Genomic DNA, 22,586 nt, shown 5'->3' with positions numbered 1-22,586 from the left:
CAATATTTTCCTGTATACAAGTATTCTAATGAAAGGTCAAACTTCCAGGTCACTTCTTTCTAGCAATTTTCACATAGATAATAGCTCATTATAAAGTATACACAATTGGTGATGACCCTTTATAAAGTATAAATAAATGATGATAGCCCTTTATAAAGCATAAATAAATGATGATAGCCCTTTATAAAGTATGACTAAATGATGATAGCCCTTTATAAAGTATGAATAAATGATGATAGCCCTTTATAAAGTATAAATAAATGATGATAGCCCTTTATAAAGTATAAATAAATGATATCCCTTTATAAAGTATGAATAAATGATGATAGCCCTTATAAAGTATGAATAAATGATGATAGCCCTTATAAAGTATAAATAAATGATGATAGCCCTTTATAAAGTATGAATAAATGATGATAGCCCTTATAAAGTATGAATAAATGATGATAGTCCTTTATAAAATATAAATAAATGATCATAGCTATTACACTGGTCAACAGTGAAATCATTACTGACTTGAAAAGGCCCTAATCTGTAGTATTTTGGTGTGCCGAACACGAATATAACCGTGAAAAATTTGTATTGGCTCTCGTTTTGAAGATATTCATATACCTCATTTTCTATGTTTCACTGTGTAAATTTCTCCAGTAGGACTGCAGCAACATCCGGAATAATGATGTAACATTGCATAATACCATCATGCTCACATCATCCACAGTTGATTGCATCATTTTCTGATGCAATGCAATACTAATGCCATGCGGCTGCTGAAGTAAGTTGACGTCAGCAGTGTACTATACATGTGTAGGCCTATTATACTAATGCCAGGCGGCTGCTGAAGCTGACGTAAGCAGTGTACTATATAAAGCCCAATCAGATAGGTTCAGCATTTAAAATATTTTAGACGTTGTGCGAGACAGTTCAAGCTACTGTTACATAAAACTTATTATTTTATCCATTTACGTACAATAAAGAACAGTAATGCCTCGAAAGTGTGTTAATACCGCGGACAATTTTTGCTATATTTGTGGGGAAGTGACATTTGCCAACCAGAAGAAAAGTATCAATTCTCAAGTGAAGAAGGCATATCATCTTTACTTCGGATGCAAGGTTGGTGACCAAGACAAGCCTTGGGCTCCGCATATATGCTGTGCTACATGTACAACACAGCTTTCACAGTGGTTGAATTGCAAAAGGTCATCAATGCCGTTTGCAGTCCCAATGGTGTGGAGAGAGCCAAGCAACCACCTAAATGACTGTTACTTCTGCTTGGTTCCTCCTCTTTCCGGCGGAATAACGAAGCGAAAGAAGTCGAGAATAGTCTACCCAAACATTCCGTCTGCATTGAGACCAGTTCCACATGGTGAGGGACTTCCTATTCCAGAACCTCCAGCAGAATATTCTCTTGATTCATCTGACGAAGACAAAGGTGAGTCGACCTGTTCTTCTCCTGGTCCATCAGCATGCAGTGATCCAGATTTTCACTGTGGTGCATCATCAACCCCACACAGAATAACACAGGAAGAACTAAATGACCTGATTCGTGATTTGGACTTATCAAAGAACAAGGCAGAATTGCTAGGATCAAGACTCCAACAATGGAATCTTCTAGAAGAAGATGTCACAATTACTGCATATCGAAAGCGCCACCAGCAATTGGAGCCTTTCTTCAGAAAGGAAAGTAATCTGATATTCTGTTCCGATATTGAGGGCCTCATGAATGCTTTAAAAATCACTCATGACCCACAAGAATGGAGACTATTTGTGGACTCTTCGAAACTGAGTCTCAAGGCTGTGCTTTTGCACAATGGAAACATTCTTCCATCTATTCCAGTAGCGTATGCTGTCCACATGAAAGAGACATACGATAACTTAAGGCAGCTACTGAATTCCATTGAGTATAACAAGTACAGCTGGCACCTCTGTGGTGATTTGAAGGTAGTTGCCCTTTTAATGGGACTGCAGCAAGGATATACAAAATACATGTGTTTCTTATGCGAGTGGGATAGCCGAGCAAGGGAAATGCACTACATGAGGAAGGAATGGACTCACAGGCAGAATGTAGCCATTGGAGAGAAGAATATCCAACACCCAGCTCTGGTTGAGGCTCAGAAAATCTTGCTACCACCCCTTCACATCAAACTAGGTTTGATGAAGAACTTCGTGAAAGCCATTGACCGGACTTTGCCAGCATTCCGATACCTGCATGAAAAATTCCCTCGACTCAGCGAAGCAAAGATTAAAGAGGGAGTTTTTGTGGGTCCTCAGATTTGAGAGCTTTTCAAAGATGACCGGTTCAACAACTTGCTGGAAGGTGACGCGAAACAAGCATGGAATGCTTTTCGCCTAGTTTCTACAAACTTCCTCGGAAATGTTAGGGCAGAAAACTATAAGGAACTAGTAGAAGACATGTTGATGAAGTATAAGAAACTTGGCTGCAATATGTCTCTAAAGATTCACTTCCTTCATTCCCATTTGGATTTCTTTCCTAGCAACTGTGGTATTGTTAGTGATGAACACGGCGAACGTTTTCATCAAGATATCGCAACAATGGAACAAAGATACCAGGGAAAATGGTCCACTACAATGCTGGCTGACTACTGCTGGACACTCCTCAGAGATGCTCCCGAACAGCTGTACAAGAGACAGGCGAAGAAATCTAAGATGTAGTCAATGACTTGATTTTTTATAGGTAGGCTATTACAGTTGACCTTTTACTATTGGAATGCATTTCGTTATGTAAACATTAATTTCTTGCAGATTACAAAAAAACTAGAGCCAATTTTGCAATTTGACTGTCATATTCGTGTTCAGCACATAAAAATTGATAAGAATTGACTAATTTTATTTCAGTAACATGACTTTTGTAAAAATTTGTTGTCCAGTGTTATAAAGTATAAATAAATAATGATAGCCCTTTTTTAAGTATAAATTAATGATGATAGCCCTTTATAAAGTATAAATAAATGATGATAGCCCTTATAAAGTATAAGCAAACTATGTTTGCATAATAAATGTACCCACCAGTTTCTATCCTGTTTGCATATCTTACCTACTATTGTACCAGTGGTAAGAGAGCATAGTGCAAGTTTTCAGGCAGGGATGTATTTTTGTACTTGTGACTACAAATATAGTTTGGTCCAAATTTACTACTCTGATGTTTACCAGAATTTTTAAGATAATCCCTTTTTTCTCATAACAAACAGGTTACTAGAACACAAGAATAACAAACTTGAGGTGAACAAAACTGTATGGTCACAGCACCACATGCAAAACACACATCTTGGCTCTGTGTGTGTGTGAGTTTGTGTCTGTCTTTGTGTAAGAGATGTTCTGTGTGTGTGTAAGGGGAGTTAACTTGGAGGTTATTTTATTGTTTTATGCCAGTTTGCAATATGTAATTTAACAGTATACAAAAGTTTAAATTTCATTGTTTTAACTTTTTACAATAATTCATAGACATCTTTAAAATGTCATGGCAAATTCCAGAAGCCAATATATCAATGCTGAATATTATAGATTGCAAATAAAAGGCACAGTATTTGGAAAGTGAAATGAAAAACTATATTCAAGAAAGCTAGAAATGTAAGATATGGTTATATATTTTCATTCAAAGATAAATAAAATGCATGTGCTTAATATTCAGCTTACCAGTTCCTAGGAATAATCCAGTACAAATAACATTTATATTTATGAAAAGATAGACAATTATTTGTATTGCTTCAAGTATTAAATATGTTTCCTTATCACCCGGTATTGAAGTTCAGAGAGTCCTTGTTACATGGTATGTATTTGAGGTAAAACTTGTATGTTCAATTTGCAGAAATTTTGAACGATTTTTATTACTTTCTATCATTATTAATATTTTGTATATGTATTTTCATCAGATTACACCCTTCCAGTGGCCTAGTGGTTGGAGCATCTGCCTCGGATGCAGGAGGTCGTGGGTTTGATCCATGGCTGAGTCTTACCAAAGACTTTAAAAAATGGTACTAACAGCTGCCTCATTTGGCGCTCAGCATTAAGAGGTTAGTGTTAGGACTGGTTGGCCTGGTGTCAGGATAATGTGATTGGGTGGGACATCATGCTACATGTCTGCAGCATGATGCCCCAGTGCTAGACATCACTAAAAAAGCTGCCACATTGCAGATATCATAGCAATATGACTGAAACATTGTTAAAACTATGGTAAAAATCCAAATCACATCACACACTTCATTAGATTACATTGTTCAACTTGAATACTGGTAAATGCAGAATGATTTAACGTTTTCTTTTGGAAGAGTATTTTTTAATCATAAGTATATTTTGTAACATCAGTCAAATAGAAAATGAAAAAGTACTTTTGTCTTACAGAGAAGAAGAAATGAGGTACATGCAGTTTATGAAGGATGTCACCAATGATGCACTCAACAGAGGGATTTTTAGTGACAGGTGATTTCTCTCATCTCATAATGTTTGATCGATAATTGGATGATTAAATAATACAAAAGCCTTTCCCATCAATTTGACATAAATAATACTATAGATACAAATTTGTATGTATATATAAATGCAATAAACTGACAGTGAACAGTGGGAAACTAGTATCTAGCTAGCCTGAGTGCTTTCGACTCTTAAAGAGTCTTTTTCAAAGGCAAATACAAAATACAGACAAGTCAAACACATAAAACAGAAAAACAGTTATGTTTGAAAAACTTTACATGGCTGTTTCTACAGGAATTCAACCTTTTAACTCTATTATGTATCAAATAGTTTATTTCAGCTTGTTGCTGATACTGGAAAATATTTGTATTGACCTAGAAATTGATGAGCCATAACAACATGTTATTTTATGTAAATTTATGTAAGCAAAGATTATATCCCGGATATTTCATTGTTATAGTAGTCATCAGCTATTAAGCAAATTTAGAGAATTATTTAAAAGATAATGTGTTGGCTGCAAAAGATTTTTTTATTTGTGCATGGTTGTCTTTTTGTAGTCTTCTTGGTTTAAACCACTTCAATGTTCTATGGCGGCACATCCAGTAAGATTCCTTTTCTTTCCTGGTTTGGGAACTTCAGTTGGGGTTGTGAGCAATTGCAATAAGTTTTATATCACTGAAAGTGTGACCAGGGGAGGAGAATTGTTCTGCGACCTGTCTTCTGTACAGCTTCTTTGCCATCCAATCAGATCTATGAAGGTTAATCCTTTTGTGTAGCTTTTCAGTTTCTCCGTATATTTTTCGGAATTTTTGGGAATATAACTAAATGATTTCTTGGGTTCCATGGGATCAACAGTTTATGTCATTTATGTATGTTGTCATGATGCTGTTTCAGGGCTTTGAGAAATGTGTTTGACTATCATCTCAAGAAGAACAGAGGAATATTAGAAGAGGTAAAAATCAACCTTCTTACCATTAGAATTCCTTTAGTCCCTCATAAGTTCAGCTCATTCAGGTAAAAAAAAATAAAAAATTATTTTATGTGATTTTACTGACATTTTGTAAATAATAATAATAATAATAATAATAATAATAATAATAATAATAATAAAAATAATAATTTATAGAGGTCAACTTATTTAGTAACTGTTCTCCCATATAAAATAAAAGTGCTGTTTCACATCAGGAAATGTGTTACTTATGTACACCATATTATTATACTCAAAATGTATCAAAGTTAAACTATATATGTACCAAAGTGAATATTAAAAATGTACTAATGTGAATAATTAAAAAAGTACTAACATAAACATAAAAAGGTACCAATGTGGCTACTGAAAATTTACCAATGTAATTAAAAAATGTACCAAAGTGAATATCAAAAATGTAACAATGTAAACAATGACCTGTACAAAAGTGCATAATAAAAATGAACTGAAGTGAATAGTGAAACTATACCAAAGCTGATACTAAAATGTACCAAAGTGAATGCTAAAAATGTACCAAAGCAAACAGTAAAACTGTACCAAAGTCAATTATGAAAATGTACCAAGGTAAATATTGAAATTTACCAAAGTGAATGCTAAAACTGTACCAAAGGGAATGCTAAAAACATACCAAAGTGAATACTAAATCTGTACCAAAGTGAATATTAAAAATGTACCAAAGTAAATACTAATAATTACCAAGGTGCATGCTAAAAATGTACCATGTAAATACTGAAATGTACTAACATGAATACCACAAATGTTGCAGAGTGAATAATAAAAGGTGTTAAAAGAAATACTTATATGTAGCAATGCAAATACTCAAAATGTTCCAAAGTAAATACTAAACACGTACCAGTGTAAATGCTAAAAATTTATCAAATGTTTGATTATGTCACATAATAGAGTGACTTTTTTATTCACAGAATACAGATTTAATGGATTTGATGGTTGCGTCAAATTAAAAATTTAAATTCCATCCAAAAAGCCCTTGTCATTCTAGTCAAAGGCTTATCCATGAATTTAAACACCATCCAAAATTCCATGTCATTTCAGTCAAAGGCTTATCCATGAATTAAATAACAAAAAGTCCTTGTCATTCTAGTCAAAGGCTTATCCATGAATTTAAACACCATCCAAAAAGTCCATGCTGTTTTAGTCAAAGGCTTATCCATGAATTTAAATACCATCCAAAAATTCCATGTCATTCCAGTCAAAGGCTTATCCATGAATTAAATACCATCCAAAAATTCCATGCTGTTCTAGTCAAAGGCTTATCCATGAATTTAAACACCATCCAAAAAGTCCATGTCATTCTAGTCAAAGGCTTATCCATGAATTTAAACACCATCCAAAAAGTCCATGCTGTTTTAGTCAAAGGCTTATCCATGAATTTAAATACCATCCAAAAATTCCATGTCATTCCAGTCAAAGGCTTATCCATGAATTAAATACCATCCAAAAATTCCATGCTGTTCTAGTCAAAGGCTTATCCATGAATTTAAACACCATCCAAAAAGTCCATGTCATTCTAGTCAAAGGCTTATCCATGAATTTAAACACCATCCAAAAAGTCCATGCTGTTTTAGTCAAAGGCTTATCCATGAATTTAAATACCATCCAAAAAGTCCTTATCATTCTAGTCAAAGGCGATCCATGAACTTAAACACCATCCAAATATTCCATGTCATTTTTGTTCAAGGCTTATCCATGAATTTCAATATCCAAAAACTTCCATGTCATTCTAGTCAAAGGGTTATGTACAAATTTAAATACCATCCAAAAAGTCCATGTTTTTCTAGTCAAAGGCTTATCCATGAATTTAAATGCCATCTAAAACGTCCATGTCATTCTAGTCAAAGTCAGGTAGGTAGGTAGGTATTGCTCTTAAGCAATCTTGATGATGGTATATCTAGCTATTGTCATTGCTTTAGGTTTTCATAACCAAACACTGCTTGTAACCTTATTGGTTTTTATAATATTTTTATTTATTTATTTATTTATTTATTTATTTATTTATTTATTTATTGTATCTAATAATATATGAACATCAAATGGTTTGTTGACTTATATACATGAACGTCTTATTTTGGTTAAATGGTCTTCCTTTGGCAGTGAATAGTTCATGTTTATAATGCTTTTCCCATGTAGAAGATATATACATGTATATATTGCACATTTATCAAAGATAATTGACATAGAAAATATATGGAAATATTCATTGTTTCAGAGCTATAAGATCAGGTTTTCCTTTGAGACTAATAGAGTTACTCAAATATTTTATAATTTGCTGCTTTGCACATTTTCTCTTCATATTATCCTACATTGATGATGAAAAGGTTATACATTCTAGTCACTTCTAGATCATTACATGATAGTCAGTACAAATATGTTATAAAATATTTTACCTCCAGAAAAATCCAATCCTTTTTTTTTTTTACAGTATCGCATGCGGGAAATGCTTGACCAGGTTCGTCGTGAACTTGGCATCTCCCGTATAGATGTTGACACCCATGATTTTGAAGAGTCTAGTTTCATGATGACATCACACACAGGGAATAGTGAAGATTCATCCCTCCGTCCACTATCCAAAGACTCCCAGATCACAGGCCACACACCTTCTCCTTTTGAATCCTCTGATACATATGGTCTACATAGTACAGGTGAGGTGTACAGTACAATACACTCAGAAACCCAACTAGACGACACTGGTCTTTCTGATACACAGGTCCTAAAGAACTATGAAATGGACATCACACAGAAAGATGAGAAATATGAGAATGAAAATGATGATGTGCTATCCAAACACTCAAGAACAAGTGAAAAGAAGACAAAACCCAACTATACTTCGGATAACACAGAGACTGACGATAATGCATCTCAGTATTCCAGAGGAAGTGAGATGAAAAAGGAGTCTCATCATGCATTACTTCCTGAGCTTAAATTCAGATCTCAAACTCTTCAGAGTACCCAATCAGCTGAGAGAAATAACAGAGCAAACCAGGAAAGTGGCATGGCCTTGAATTCTAATGAAACAATGAAGCCAATTCCAGATAAAATTGAGAGAATGAGTGACATTGGAAAACAATCGTCAGTCGAAAAAAGTGAGAAAGAATTTGCTGATGATGAATATGATGATGATGATGATTATGAAGAAGACGAGGAACAGGAGGAAGAAGAGGAAACAGAATATTCAGCAAAAGAAAGTTACAGAACTGAAGACGATGACTTTTAGCTGTTTCTAATATAGTGGTCCTCCTGTCCATCCATCTGTATTTCCATCTGGCACAATCTCATAATTGCAACTAGCTAGTCCTGCAGTGTTTAATGAACGTCCATTACAGTTGGTAAATGTTATGGTCACAACATAAAGATCAGACAAATCTCTGTATTTGCACAATTTATGTTAAAGTTATTTTCCTTTTTTTTTTTTGTTTTATAGCATAGCTCAATATCATTAGCACAACTAGTCTGCATTTTTTTCTTCTTCAAGAAAGTAGTTAAATATTATGGTCATCACCTAAGATGCACACATCAACAAATTACTTTGCTCCAATCTTATTTACTGGAGTAATTGCCCTTTTTGTCTTGTAGCTTAACCTGTATGACAATCTCATTATTGCAACTAGTACTGCATTTTTGATGGGTAGCTGTATATTTTGGTCATCGCCTGAAGGTGCACATATGGAGCATTTTTTCAGAGTTATTGCACCTTTTGTCGAATAGCTTCATGCAGTGTATGACACAAAATCAATAGCACAGCTAGTCACAGTTTATTATGGATTCTTATGAAAATTGATCAACAGTATGGTCATCACTAGAAGATCACTATATTGATAAATCATTTTTCTGCTATCATTTTTTGTTTGAGTTATTGTCATTTGTATTTTGTAGCCTCATGAAAATGTAACACAATATTGGTAGTACAACTAGTCCCACAGTTTTTAGTGGAATACCTTGTAGATATTATCGTCACTATTTGAAGATGTGCATATCAACATGTCACCTTGAGTCTGTGATTTATTTTTAGAGTTATTGCCCATTTTATCTTGTAGCCTTATTTATTGTATGGCACAATCTTAGCAAGTCCCATAGTTTTTGATGAATCACCTTGAAAGTTGGTAAATGTTATGGTCATCATTTATTGATGCACATGTCAACAAATCACCTTGCTCCCATAATCTTTTTTCATGTTTATTGACCCTTTTGTCTTGCAGCTAAATGGAATGTTAGACAGAATCTTGTGAATGCAACTTGTCTTGCAGTTATTATGGATGCTTGGAAACTTGAAACATGTTATCGTAACCATTTATAGATACACAAAACACCTTTTTCCATCAGTTTTGTTCGAGTTTAGTGCCCTTTTCATCCTGCAGCTTAATGCAGTGTAAGACATAATCTTAGGAACTCTTGCAGTTTTTAGCAGATTGCGGTGAAACTTGGTATATATTATGGTCATCATTAGAAGATACTACATTGACCAGTCATTTCTTCTTGCACCATTTTCAAAAGAGTTATTGCCCTTTTTTATTCCAGGTTTATATCAGTCATGGGGGGGGTTGGAGTGGTAAGAGTATATTTATGTGAGCAACTTGCTTACAGTTACTCCAGATATTTTTCTTAATAACGTAAAAGAAAACCGATAACATTAAAGGACTTATGTTTCAGTTGCATAGAAAATTTATATCCTATTGATTTGGTAGTTAAAAGGACATGGGCACAGTGAGAGAAAGAATAAAACTGGATTTAGCTTAGTAGGTTTAGTTTTAGACCAAATACCTTGACCAAAGTTTGTGTAGGGTTTGTATTTAAGGTATTGAATAGGCCTATTTATTTGGGGATCACATGGTCAAATGTCAAGGTCATTATGACTCAACTAAAAATTGGTTTGGAGAGTAACTTAAAGTTCCTTCAACAAACAGTGTAATTGACTTTCTCTTATGGTTAGAAAGAAAACTATAGATTTGGGGGTCTAAAGGTCATAGGTCAAGGTCTAATAAATAAGATGTAAAGAGAAAATGATGACTTCTGTACTGTACAATTAGTTAAAGACTGGATACCTTGACTAAGGTCATCAAAACTTGTCAGTCAATATCTCCAGAGTCAACCATGCCAAACTAGTGCCTGCATGGATGACTGTTAAACCTTAGGTGTATGTGTAATGTACCACTGACAGCATACTTGTGAGTGACATTTTGATACCTATGAGTATGAACTTTATGTGATAAATGTATATTTTTTTCAGCTGAATGAAGATAATAAAGACCAGATAGTACTTTAGATTTATATCTCTATGTTAGTTTCTTCATCTTTTATTGTACTTTCAAAGTATCGGATTTATTCAGGGTCCAAAATGTTCCATTCATGATGTTACTCAGGTTAATCATATCACTTTAGAAAACAGGGTTTCAATTGTAATCTAAATTTTGGACAATTAGTAAATTTGTAAAACTTAAAATGCCAATATGAAGTTGTAAATATTTGGAGAATGACACACTATTTAAGTATTTACTAGTATGCTGACTAGAATAGTGGCTAATTAGAGTTGTGTGTTTAGTAATCATTTTTTGGGGCCCAGTCAAGCAAAGATGAATTGCATAATCTCACTTCATTTATACATATTTACAGAAAGATGACACAACTCTTTTTCCTCTTTTTAAAGATTTTATACACATTATATTCTTTTATCTATTATTACCAGCAAATTCAGTGATGGTTTTATTTTATTATACATTATTGAATTATAAAATGATAATTCTGTTTAACTTTAACAATTTAAATACATTGCATACCAAGATTTATTTAATATAAACTATTGTATCTTCTTGTTCATTTTTTATTCTAGAAATGTATCATAAGCCATAGAAAGTGTATGGTATTTCATCAAAAGTTTGCAAGTTTAAGAAAACACTTGATATGCAATATTGTTTTTTTATCAATTAAATTAACATATTGTTTGTTTGTAAAAAATATAAATGAACCAAGTGACAGTAACAGTTTACAAATTTAAGTTTATTGAGAAATCTAAGATAAATTTTCACATTTTTGGGGACCTTTACAAATTATCAATCTTAACACATGACTACAAAGTTTGGTTGTTCTTGGACACTTGTAAAAGAACTCATTTCAGTGTACTTTTGTATTTGTATATAGAATGTTAAAATCAAACCATAGAAATAATAAGAATCTTGTTCACATGGTTGATGTTATATGACGACTTAACTAATTTTTAATTTTATTTGTCTAATGTAATGACCCATTTCATGTATTCTATCAAGAATCGTAATCTTCATGGAAAGTGCATCAGATCAGTGGTTTGATACACCCGCATAATCAGATTACAAGACTGCTACAAAGGGAACCATCACATATCCAGAAAATTTCCTTGATAGAATGTTGTTTCTATTAATAAGTAAGTAAATAATACACAATATGACAAAATGATGCAGCTCACCTTTGTATATTATTTCTACCTGTGAAAGGTGTTTTGTCTCTGTAAAGTGCATTTTTTAAATCATTCCAGTACATGAAGATCTCTATTTTTTAAAAATAGTACATTTTCTGCACTAAAATCGGGCATTTCCAATATGGGAGAGGATCTGGACAAGTTATACCCTGTAGGAGCATTTCATGACAAGTTCACATGTATGTGGTAGGGTAAACTATGTTGTTGTTGTTGTTGTTCTAGGGTTTAACGCCATTTTTCAGCACAAGATAGGCCATATATGGCGGCCAGTATAACTGGTGGAGGAAGAACCCTGGAAAACCCAGGAAAGAACCACCAACCCACGAGAAGCTACTGGCAGGCTTTCCCACATACCCACGCTAGCCGAGCCTTGGACTCGAACATACGCAGACAGAGGTGAGATGGCAGTGATCCGGAACGGTGAGCGCTTTAGACCACTCGGCCACTCGGGGCCCCGGTAAACTATGTCATTGACATTCATTCAAATCACCAAATGATAATGGAAGCAAATTTTGGGACGTTCAGAACTGAGATAAAGTGCCTATTGTTTGACTTTGTGTTTCTAATTTTGTCAAACACATGTGAAGCAAAATTTTGGTACAAAATAAACATGTGAAAAGTAACCTCAACCTTTGATTCAGTACTCCATATTGAAACTGTTATAATTTTCCCTGCTGAAAAGTAATACAGTTTCACCACTGGATGGAAATTTGCCCTATATTTCATTATTGATACACAAATGTTAAGTAGGTTATTCTATTGCAATAATGTGGGTTTTTTTTCAGTAGATAGAAAAACTGGTACAAAAAATATTGATGAAAGTCCAACTTGGCAAAACAGCAAGTCATAAAAGGTTTTAGTAAGGTTTTATTTAAATATATGGTGCCATTGTGATAAAGATGTTTAAAGGATAAAGATGTTTAAAGAGACATCTGAATAGGAATCAGTATAGTTTTGAGCAGTATGTTGAATATAATTATCATTATATCAATGGAAACAGACTAGACACTTGTGAAAAGCCATTGGAATTGCCCTACTTTCATTGTTTACACAAATAATATTATTATGCAGTTTGGCTGATGGGACAAAGGGGGCTGACTAAACCTCCTGAACCCCCACCCCCTTCCTGAATCTGCCATTGCATTGACACCCTGTCAGGAAGATAACTGATGTAAATTGATTCATGCAAGTTATTGTAAATATAAAATTAATATCAACTCTATAGGACTCTCTTACATTTTTTATGTGACCACTCCGGTGGCCCAGTGCTTAGAGCGTCTGCTTTGGATGCAGGAGGTTATGGGTTTTATCCCTGGCCGAGTCATACCAAAGACTTATAAAAATGGTACTAACAGCTGCCTCGCTTGGCTGTCAGCATTAACAGGTTAGTGTTAGGACTGGTCAGCCTGGTGTCAGGATAATGTGACTGAAGATCTCTATTTCTGCAGCATGATGCCCCAGTGCTAGACATCACAATAAACTGCCACACTGCAGACATCATAGCAATATGACTGAAAAATTGTTTAAGCTATATTAAAAATCCAAATCACACACACACACACACACATTTTTTGTGATTATTTTTTTTGTTAATTTTATTCTAGATGTACTGTTGTTGCAGATTTTTATTTTGTCTTTTATTATTGTTACTGCTTTAAAATAGATGTTTGTTGTATTTATTGTTAGTAGCTGGATTACTTTTTTGAAAGAAGAATATGTCTTATTTGAAATTTTATTTTCAGAGGTTTTAATATGATCAATTGAATCTGTCATTGTATAATAGTGACCACGCCTATCATTTTCTTTTGTCTTTCGTCCTTGCTCTATTACATATATGTGCATTTATGTAATGAATTTAATTTATAGATTTTATGCCATATTTCTTTTCTCTCAATGTATATTGTGTAGACATTCAAAAGAGTTATCAAACTTATATTTTTAAAAGTTATCAGATTTGATTCTTACAAGGTCTTTCTGCTTATGAGTCAAGTCTGGCTACAAACTACATAATCTGCTGTATTTACAAAGTAATAGTTTACAGTGGTGAAATATTTTACATTGATCGGTTAAGAAAATGGAGTGAAATGAGTTTCACCTCAAAATTTGTGATTGTATTTTTAAAGTTCTGAGTCAATGTTTGACTATTCCACCAAATGTTTCCATAGTGTTTTGACTTTTGACATTTGTGTCTGTTAAATAAGTTACTTTTGTACTTTTGTCTGCATTAGTGTTGGCATTTTTGTACCCATCCTTAATGACTCATGTTCGCTTTGATATTTGATGCAATAATGAAGGAATAAATCCAGCTAAGATAGATTGACGATCATATAATGAATATCACATTTAAAATTACCATATATATCTGTATATAACACACAACCAGTCACAAAGGACATTTACCCATATATGCCAACACATTATGTATTGGCAGATCAGTCTCTGTGATGTTGGCTTCAGATTGTAGAGACCCATTTTGCCTTGCATTATGTAGTGGCAGGTCTGGGTCTGTGCTGTTTGCAGTTGGGTGGATATTGTATCTTATTAGATACAGTACAGTGTCCAAGTCTACCTGGTAAGTAACTTCAATTTTATCATAATGTCACCATTTTGTACCATTTTAAGAAAGGATCAAATTGTACCCCTTGGATATACATAGTCAAAAATGTATTCAGAACCATAGTCCTACTTCCTAAAATAGTGAATCCACATATTATAGTATTCCCTGACTACAAAATACCTCACTACGTGTCAGTCCTTTTTAAGAAATTAGTTTTGAACCCCATTTCATTATTTAATAGTAATATTATGTGTACTATACCTCATTATAAGGTGACCTCACTTGTACGGCAGTCTACTTTTACGACTGCCATGAACAGCATTATAGTGAGGTAGAATTCAATGTCAGTAATCTTGAATATACTTATCCAGCTGCCATACATTGTTACTTGCTATATCAATTTTCAGTTGCCATGGAAATTAAGGAACTCTGATATTTACTTGATTTTCTTTTTTAAGAAAATGAGCTAAGATACAGAGCTATCTCCCTTTCTTTTTGCATTTGTGTCAGAAAGTCAGCAATTTATATGCAAGTGCAGTTGATTCATGTACTTTTTATGTCTCCATATCTATAAAGAAACTGCTGTCAAAATACTGACTGTTATTGGCTGATAATCTTTTTAAAAAATATATATTTACTAGACATTCACATTTTCAGATTTTCTATTATATTTACAAATAGATTAGTTTGCTTTCCAAAATAATTATTTGCATTTGTTTTCCATGATATAGATGTTTTAGTAACAGACATAATTGTAATCTAAAATGACTGATGTATCCATTGACAAGCATTCTTTTTAGAACATGTTGGCAAACCATTTGCAGAACTTCACAACAGAACAGCACTGATCTCATCAGCAGGTTTAAAAATATTTTTAAAAAATACATATTGCAGCATTGTACCAGTTTACTTTTACAACATTTTTTATTTACATTGTTGCATTGACTTTTGATTTTGAGCCAGCTACTTCAAAAAGTAATAAAGATGCTGTATCAGAAAAAAATGCCATTGTCAAAAGTCACAGGCAACAATCGACAATCGGTTACTCCCATGGCTGCCTGTGCGGAGATTTCTTCGTTTTTAATGAGTACACATAAACAAAATTAAGCCTTCAAAAACACAGTGTTACAAAATACAACACATCAATGAAAGTGTCCATTTTATCAATCAATAAGTGACTGTTTGAAAGAGACATTTTGACTGCATCATTCAGACCATGTGAAGGGCACTGTTGTGTTACAGTGGGAAGAAAATTTTCCTTTGCACTCACATTGATTGGTTAGCAAGTCTGTGTAGACTCATGGGTAGCCATGGTGATAAATGAGCATAGCAGATTGTTACAGATGGCTTACAACAATAAGAAAGCATGTACATACAATAAAATATAAAATAACTTGTCTTTCATATATAGTCCTGAATGACATGCACTCCACTGCCAATAGTGCAAGCATACCAGGGTCTACCATCTTTGTTTTGAAATCATAAATGGAACATATAATGCATCCTCTCATCTGCTGAAAAATAATAAGAATGCTGAATCTGCATTGTTTGACAGGATGGTTCTCATTGCGCATGGGAAAATATGATGCGTATCAAATTGAGTTGACACACCATATAAATTTGGTTATAAGTATAGTCCATCTGTAGAGCAACATAGACCTTGATCTGCATAATGTAATAGAAAGTCTGGGTCTTGTTTGTTTCATTTAGTGGTTGGGCTTAACAATCTGCTTATAACCACACAAAATATCATAAAATAAATTAAACTGTTATGAATACACTATGCCAACATTAAATAAATATTCATTCCATATAAAGTTAAAACTATTTACCTTAGAATTCTACTTTTTATATATAGAAGTATCTATTTTCTTTAATTATTAAATTTTAACATTTTTTTCAGATGAGAGTTATTTTAATTATAAACTGAATTCAGATGCTGAGGAATATTTGTATACAAGTGTTCAATTTATTTACATGAATTTATGAATATCTTTCTCCATTGTACAGGTGTTTTATCAAGCTGAAATTTATCTATACAAAATATGCATTTTATTTCAAAGCTTTATGTTATATGTTTGATATAGGCACTGAACAGAGAATACCCTAGAAAATATTTATCCTGAATTAATCTACATACTGAACAAATAAGAAGCATGCATGTTACATATTCCTAAGATGAGATTCCTTTTTATCCACTTTTATTTTATGGGCTGTTAAATCCAAAGTCAAGGTCAATAGAGCTGAAAATGTCATAGATAGACTACTTTTGGGAAGGGGCAGTTCCCTATTAATTTTGAGACTGAGATGTGAAAGGCTAGAGCTACTGGAGCCTTCTTTCTAATTTTTGACATTTTCTACTCATTAATTAAAGTTTCCTGGATCCATTTTTCATCAAACTTCATAAGTAGTCTGCACTTGGCCTGGGGTCATTCCCTATTAATTTGTTGATCCAGAGGTCAAAGGTCAAGGTCACTGGAATGAATAGATTTATTTTGGGTTCCACATGATAAGTTCCTTTTCCTCCAAGTTTTATGCACCCAGTTCCTATTAGTTCTATAGTTGTATATAATAGCGGAAGGACATATCCATTTTTGGCAATGTATATTCTACATATTGCCGCCACCATATTACTGAAACTACCCTTCTGAGAGTAGTTAACAATCTTCTCTCTGCGTTTGATAGTGGAAAGATTACAGTACTCACCCTCCTTGACTTGTCTGGGGCATTTCACACAATAGACCATGATATATTACTTCACTGTCTCCAGCATGTATTTGGTATTCACAATACAAACATACTATGGTTCTATATATAATCAACAAAACACAAATTGTGTCCATAAATGGAAAACATTCCTGCCCAGTTGATGTATGTTTTGGTGTTCCACAAGGCTCTGCTCTTCGCCCTGTTCTCTTTGTTCTGTGCACTCAGACACTCTCAGGTGTTATAGATCAACATTTGGTGTCTCACCAATCGTACAATGAAGACACTCACATATGCAAGTCTAGCTGCCCAGCTGAAGTTTGGGCTACCATCCAAAGCACAGAGGGGTGCATTTTGATGTCAAGTCATGGATGACATGTAACAAGCTGCAGATGAATGATGATAAAACTGAAGTCACCTTGATCACCATGCAAAGACTTCCTCATTCACATCCTTTACCTTAAACAATAAGTATCAGCAATATCTAGATTAAACTCAATATGAGACCTAGGTTTCACTCTCGAAGTACTCTCTCATTACACCAGCTTTAATGAGCATATGCAAGGCTGCATATCTGGAGCTAAGACACATTAGCTTCATTTGCAATTTTATTTTGGAGATGCTAATAAACGACATGCCAATAAAAGACTTGTGTGTTTTTTGGTACTTTAAAGATCTGGTTCATCTCAGTATCTACTAAAGAAACTTCAAAAAGTTCAAAATATGGCTACTCATGTCATCTTTAGAGTATTAAGAACTGAGCAAATCTCCCCCTTTTCTGTAACCTTCACTAGCTACCCATTAAGTCAAACACAAAATCTGTTCACTATACTACATTTCATTGACTGGTTCCAGTCCAATATACCTGTCTCAACTTAACCCATGTGTACACCCCATCTAGAAACTTAACTCTCGTCTTCAGACACTTGCATTGTCTGTGTTCCCACTGTTACAACGAATTCATATGTTGTTTTGCATGCCATGGTCCAGACACAAGGAAAAAATAATATATCTTAGACACATGGACACTATGATCTCATTCAAGAGTGCCCTTAAAACTCATTTATTTCAACAACAAGAACAAATTTTATTAAGTTTTGTAGGTTTATTACACAAGGATGGTAGGAGCTTCTAGTCAACTCTGATGGTCAAATGGTCAAAGATCAAGGTTGCTAGTACTGAAATTGCCTCTTTTTTTTTTACACACATGCACAACTACACAAACATAGACACCTCCAGTTGAAGAGCATGGATGGCTTTCTATTTTATGGATGGGCAAAAATGTAAAACCTCGGCATTTAGAAGTCATTAGGGAAAACAGTTTGTCTCAATGTGCATGTTGATTCAAATGCAACATAAAAATTAGAAACACAAAATTTGCAGGAATTCTGTTCCATTTAACAGTGAGCAGAAACTTTCACAAATGTGTCAGAAAAATTAGATACACAAAATTTAAAGAATTTACTCCAGCTTACAGTAAACAGAAACTTTCACAAAATGTAAAATTCTGCTTATATTACTTGTATTTGATGAAATCACTTCTTTAAGTGATTTTTGCCTTTTTGACTGTTGACCAGTTGCATAAGGAGATAATCATACATTTGCTTAGTGAATGGGTAAAACTGCCCCAAGGTGGAAGCAAACCACTTACACCCTGATCTCCTTGAGCCTTATGCCATGTCATCTCAAGTATTGGTTGTTGTCACTGTTTGCAGTTGGATGTATATCGTACACAGATTACTAATAAACGGCTTTGAGTGATTTCATTTTCTTTATGCTTATGTCATAGTGTCCATTCTCTTTTATCAAATGTAGTATTTATTACTAATACTAGTGTAAAAATAACAACCTATGTTATTGCTAAATTAGCAGCAAAGTATGCAAAGTTTATGCCCGGTGAGGAAACTTGATTCTATGTCAGTGATTATACCCCATAGTAATTACATGTATCTCCTTTTAATATAGTTCCACTGATGGTAATAATTGAAGCAGTAGTATAAAAGGCTTCTGAAAGGAACCACAATAATTTCTCAAATAATATTTCAAATGTTAATATATGTTCTCTAATGACATAAAAAAGGTTTGGAAAATGTCATGAAGATTAATGAGAGCAGTAAATTTACAACAGTGAAACAACATGAATAGCATTATCTGTTGAATTCAGTTTTTTCATATGATTGTATGTACATTATTTGTATTAGTATTACCCTCCAAGTCATCAATATTATCAATACTTGAATTTTAACCTGTCACACTCTTATCTTTAGGTATAAGTTGAGACCTTTCAATGATAATTACAGCCTAAAAAAATATGTTGTTAATGGGATATACAGCTATTCTGCTTAGCGAAAAAAGTGTCTGTGATGACATTGTTGTACAGTTTACGTTTATTATGACATTGTTGTTTCATCAAGACATTGAAAGAATTCTACACTTGAATAATTTTAATCTGTTTATCTTTGATTGACATAAAAATGTCCTGTATATACTTGCTTATAAGATGAGACCACCTACAAACTGTATAGACCCAGATCTGCTGTCACATAATATGCCATCAGATCTGGGTCTGTACAAATTGTTCAGAGTAATCAGTAGAACAAACAACATAGACACTGATCTGCAGGCACATTATGCTACAGTGGTTCAGGATCTAAGATATTTGCAGTTGGACTTGTCTTGCAAGCAAGTATAGATGGTATTTGCAGTGTACATTTTTAGTATTTCAATTTCTTATCAGTGTCATTTCACTACATTAAGGAAGAAATGAAAGTTGAAAATAGAGTGTATTGCAGCTGTCTAGAATGTTGACTGCTATGGTGCAAAATATATTATTCTATAATAGTCTCATTTGTATTTACTATTTTATATATATATATATATATATATATATATATATATATATATATATATATATATATATATATATATATAATGGAAACATTTTAAAGTTAATTTGCATTCAAATATAATAATAATATAAATAAACAGGGTGGCTGCTGAATATAGATAAGGATGCTGTTGGCATCATAAGACTAGATGTTGACATCATAAGAATTTTAGGCACAGAAAATGTTTTGACAAACTCCAAAATCAAATATAGGTGTTCAACAGATGCTTCGTGTCCTAAATGAAATAAGTGTTATAAGAATATCCACCACCTTTGATGAGATAGACATCATGTCATAAATGAAATAAGAGTGTTACAAGAATATCCACCACCTGTGATGAGATAGACATCATGTCCTAAATGAAATAAGAGTGTTACAAGAATATCCACCACCTGTGATGAGATAGACATCATGTCCTAAATGAAATAAGAGTGTGACAAGAATATCCACCACCTGTGATGAGGTAGACATCATGTCCTAAATGAAATAAGAGTGTTACAAGAATATCCACTACCTGTGATGAGGTAGACATCATTCCTAGTATTGTTCAGAGGCAAAAGAGAAGAAAATATATGAAAACCTGCATAAAGACTTCATATATAACTGTTGTAGAGGTATAGATATATAATCCAAAAATCTGGTATTAGACTTGATGCCAATGTCTCAGTAAGGTTTTCCAACACAACATGGATTCCTGCAATACAGATTCATAATATACACTTCATTGTGTAGCAACCTTATCCAGTAAAGTTTTAAGCACATGAAATATTGATTTTGTTTGGTTTTCCAAATGTTTACACTCCTAGCAATATATTATCACTTTCTCATGTAGAAGCGTGTGATATTGTTTTAAAGCTTTTGTTAGATTATAAATATAGACTGACAATAAAATCTTTTAGATACCATTCGTTATCCTTACCTGTCATTTGATTGATATGCAAGATTATAGATGTATAATGCGGTTGTTTAGTTTTCAAGAAAAGGAAGTCATATATTTAAGAATTTTCTCTTCCTGTAGCTGACTCAGTTTATTTGCATTGCATCAGGCCAGATAAAATTCTAATCAATCTACTCACTTTTTTGAGCAAGGTTTTGACGCTATGTATATTGCATGTATATGCCAATTTTTAGAGTCAGTTTTGTTAACTACATGTACCTGTTGCTACTCTTATCTATCTGTGTAGTTTCTGTACAACATTTTAATAAGATAATTAGGAAAATAAATATACAGAGTAAACGTATTTCCACACACTGTCCATTTTGCTATGAGTTATCACAGAGTTTATGCCTTGTTAACTGTTCTATTCATATTTCACATACTAATAAATTTCATTCCTGTGAAAATTGCTGTTTTGCTTGTATGTATAAAACTTCATTATGTCTCATCCCATACAAGTAATATCTCACTGTGCTATTTTTATTTCTTTTCCAACAGAAAAAAAAACACTTGGTTATGTCTTATTGTAAAAATAATCATCCATTTATTGGTATGTAATCACTGCTGGTATCATATTACATTTTATCTCTCTTCTTCCTGAGATGCTTATTAGCACAGTGTCTGAGCAAAACTCATTGAGGACAGACAAATAAAGTTTGGCACACATATATGTATGCATATGTAAATGACCTGATTAAATTTTCAGGCCACTAAAGCATTTTTTCAGTATATTTATATTTTTCACATTTTTGGCTGATTTGTGAGCTATTATGGCTTTAGGGTTAATGATGTCTGAAAGTCTATCCATTAAGTGTTATCTTGTCTTAAAATTGAGGATAGGGATTGTGTATTGTTATGACACTATGATTTTAAACTACATAACAGAAAGAATGTAAACCAGCAAGTTTTATATAATTCAATTAATAATGTATTTCCCTATAATAAAAAGTGTAAATTTAAAAGGAACTTACAGTACTATGAATTAATCCTGAATACTCCTAAATGTTCTGTCAGGTCCCAAAAGTGTACAATGTTCCAAATGAATTCCAAGTCATGAATATGCTGATGTACCAGTAGCCATGATTAGGATGATGTATCAACAGTCTTGATGTATCACAATGAATTCACAATAATCCCCAAAATAGTGTGTAGTCCAAAAGTCAATGAGCACTTTGTAATTCTAATGAATAAATTAAATAAATGAATCCTCTCAAATTATATCTGAAGACATGCACATACATATGGGTATATATATATATATATATATATATATATATATATATATATATATATATATATATATATATATATATATATATATATATATATATATATATATATGGGTTCAGTGATTGTTTTTAAGTTTGATTTTCAAATTGTTTTTCAAGTTTCAATTTATGAATTTTAATTTTCAAACATGTTAATTTTTTAAAATTTGCATTTCAATTTCAAGTTTTAATTTTAATTTCCAGTTGTTTTAAAATTTCATTTTCAGATATTTGTTTTTAATTTTCATTTTATAATCAATTTTCATTTCAGTTGTTTACTCATTTTTTTATCTTGAAATAGCTATTTTTAATAACTATACTTTCAGTTTATCGCTTAAAATTGTTGATTCCAAA

General features: G+C 33.0%; 1 protein-coding gene across 1 annotated transcript in view; it reads left to right on the top strand.

The window, feature by feature from the left end:
* The window catches only part of LOC149805330 (spermatogenesis-associated protein 7-like), a 64,435-nt gene extending 43,064 nt beyond the window's left edge, over nt 1-21,371 (top strand). The window contains exons 8-10 of the mRNA XM_089949256.1: nt 4,357-4,434; nt 5,320-5,377; nt 7,854-21,371. Of these exons, the coding sequence (XP_089805382.1) occupies nt 4,357-4,434; nt 5,320-5,377; nt 7,854-8,645 (928 nt within the window). The 3' untranslated portion in view covers nt 8,646-21,371. The remainder of the gene's footprint in view (nt 1-4,356; nt 4,435-5,319; nt 5,378-7,853) is intronic.
* Nucleotides 21,372-22,586: the final 1,215 nt, after the last annotated feature.

This window comes from Sinohyriopsis cumingii, chromosome 2 (assembly GCF_028554795.1).
Source record: "Sinohyriopsis cumingii isolate HCF-2022 chromosome 2, ASM2855479v2, whole genome shotgun sequence".
Lineage (NCBI taxonomy): Eukaryota > Metazoa > Mollusca > Bivalvia > Unionida > Unionidae > Sinohyriopsis > Sinohyriopsis cumingii.
This window is presented reverse-complemented; position numbering and strand designations above follow the sequence as displayed.